This window comes from Priapulus caudatus, unplaced genomic scaffold (assembly GCF_000485595.1).
Source record: "Priapulus caudatus unplaced genomic scaffold, Priapulus_caudatus-5.0.1 Scaffold318, whole genome shotgun sequence".
Taxonomy (NCBI): Eukaryota; Metazoa; Priapulida; class Priapulimorpha; order Priapulimorphida; family Priapulidae; genus Priapulus; species Priapulus caudatus.
The window spans coordinates 249,248-251,257 of NW_014577379.1; the positions used below are offsets into that span (position 1 = coordinate 249,248).

Below are 2,010 nucleotides of genomic sequence, written 5' to 3' on the forward strand. Positions count from 1 at the left end.
CCGCACGCGCGTGCAAGTACGTGCACGTACAGCCGCACCGCGCGTGCAAGTACGTGCACGTACAACCGCACGCGCGTGCAAGTACGTGCACGTATACCCACACATGAAGCCTATAGCCTCGTCTACACGACGAACCTTAACTCGAGTTAGCGATTATGTAGCGTCTACACGACAACACCCGATAGCGATTATTACCGATTTATTATGCATGCGTGCGTGCGTGCGTGTGTATGTAAACGTGCGTGCGTGTGTGCGTGCGTGTGCACGTATACTTGCGTGCGTGCGTGCGTACGTGTGTACGTACACGGGCGTTCGTGCGTGTGCACGTACACGTGCGTGCATACGTGCGTGCGTGCATGCATGTGCACGTAGACGTGCGTGCGTGCTTGCGTGTGTACGTACATCGTACTAGTGTTGCCGCCTATCGTGGAGTTATGTACTATTCGCTAACTCGAGTTAAGCGTTTACACGGGGCCTTAACTCGAGTTAAGGTAACTCGAGTTAGCTTAACCTCGATCGACTGGCGAGGTTAAGCTAACTCGAGTTAACGCTAACTCGAGTGAGCTTAACTCGAGTTAAGGCCCCGTGTAGACGCTTAACTCGAGTTAAGGTTCGTCGTGTAGACGAGGCTTATGGTGTGATATTCCCTGACCATATTAAATGCGTTTTCATCACGAAATAAAACTCTTCTGGTGAGATATTACGCATGCGCTAAAACACTAACGTAGCCAGGTTATGTAGTTAATGGTATATAGGCAGCGGGAACCTTACATGCAAGGTCTGCTTCCTATTTCTGAAGTGAGGTGTACTGATGAAATTTTATCATATAAATCTATGCTGGGATAACCCTTCTTCATTTTAAATTCATATTGATTGCAAAATATTCTTTTTCTCGGGAGATATTGCGCATGCGCGAGCACCGTTTCAGACGTGCCGTACGGCCAAAGGAAAAGTACTTAAATATAGCTTGCTGAGGGAGAGAGGGGTGGGAAACTGAGGGAAGGTGGCAGGGAAGACAGTCGAGAGGCGGTGGAAGGAGAAGAAGGCTGAGAGTGCGACAATGGAGACAAGGGGAAGGGCGGGCGGGGATAAAGTAGGAGTTTGAACCCTACAGGCTATGGCGTTCTCCTAACTATAAACGCAGGTCTATTGATAAGATTTTAATACAGAAGCCTATGTTGAGATATCCCCTGACCAAATTAAATGGGTTTTCATCACGAAATAAAACTCCTCTGGTGAGATATTGCACATGCGCTAAAACAGTAACGTAGCCAGGTTATGTACTTGATAGTATAAAATATTAATATCCAGCGGAGACCTTACATGCAAGGTCTGTTTCCTATTTCTGAAGTGAAGTCCACTGATGAAATTTTATCATATAAATCTATGCTAGGATAACCCTTCTTCATATTAAATTCATAAGCTACGTCTACACGACGAACCTTAACTCGAGTTAAGCGTCTACATGGGGCCTTAACTCGATTAAGGTTAACTCGATTAACAGTAGGACCATCCCAGCTACACCACGTGTGTAACATTACCACGCTACAGCAGGACCATCCCAGCTACACCACGTGTGTAACATTACCACGCTACAGTAGGACCATCGTAGCTACACCACGTGTGTAACATTACCACGCTACAGTAGGACCATCGTAGCTACACCACGTGTGTAACATTACCACGCTACAGTAGGACCATCCCAGCTACACCACGTGTGTAACATTACCACGCTACAGTAGAACCATCCCAGCTACACCACGTGTGTAACATTACCACGCTACAGTAGGACCAGCAATGGCCGACCCTGAGTGGATAAAGCTGCACCCGCCGATCAACAAGACGCTCTCTCACGACGCCCGCGTCGGCGTCGCAGTCGCCACGGCTACGCTAGCGTCGTTCGCGCTCGTCGGAAACGCGCTTGTCGTCGTCGCGGCGGCGCGCTACCGCTACGTGCGCTCGAGCCGCCACGCTGCCATCGTCTCGCTGTCCGTCGCCGACCTCGCCGCC

General features: G+C 49.5%; 1 protein-coding gene across 1 annotated transcript in view; it reads left to right on the plus strand.

Moving 5' to 3' along the window:
* The first annotated feature begins 1,797 nt into the window (after window positions 1–1,797).
* The window catches only part of LOC106808959, an 11,665-nt gene continuing 11,452 nt past the window's right edge, over window positions 1,798–2,010 (plus strand). Inside the window, exon 1 of the mRNA XM_014811890.1 lies at window positions 1,798–1,953. Within this exon, the coding sequence (XP_014667376.1) occupies window positions 1,798–1,953 (156 nt within the window). The remainder of the gene's footprint in view (window positions 1,954–2,010) is intronic.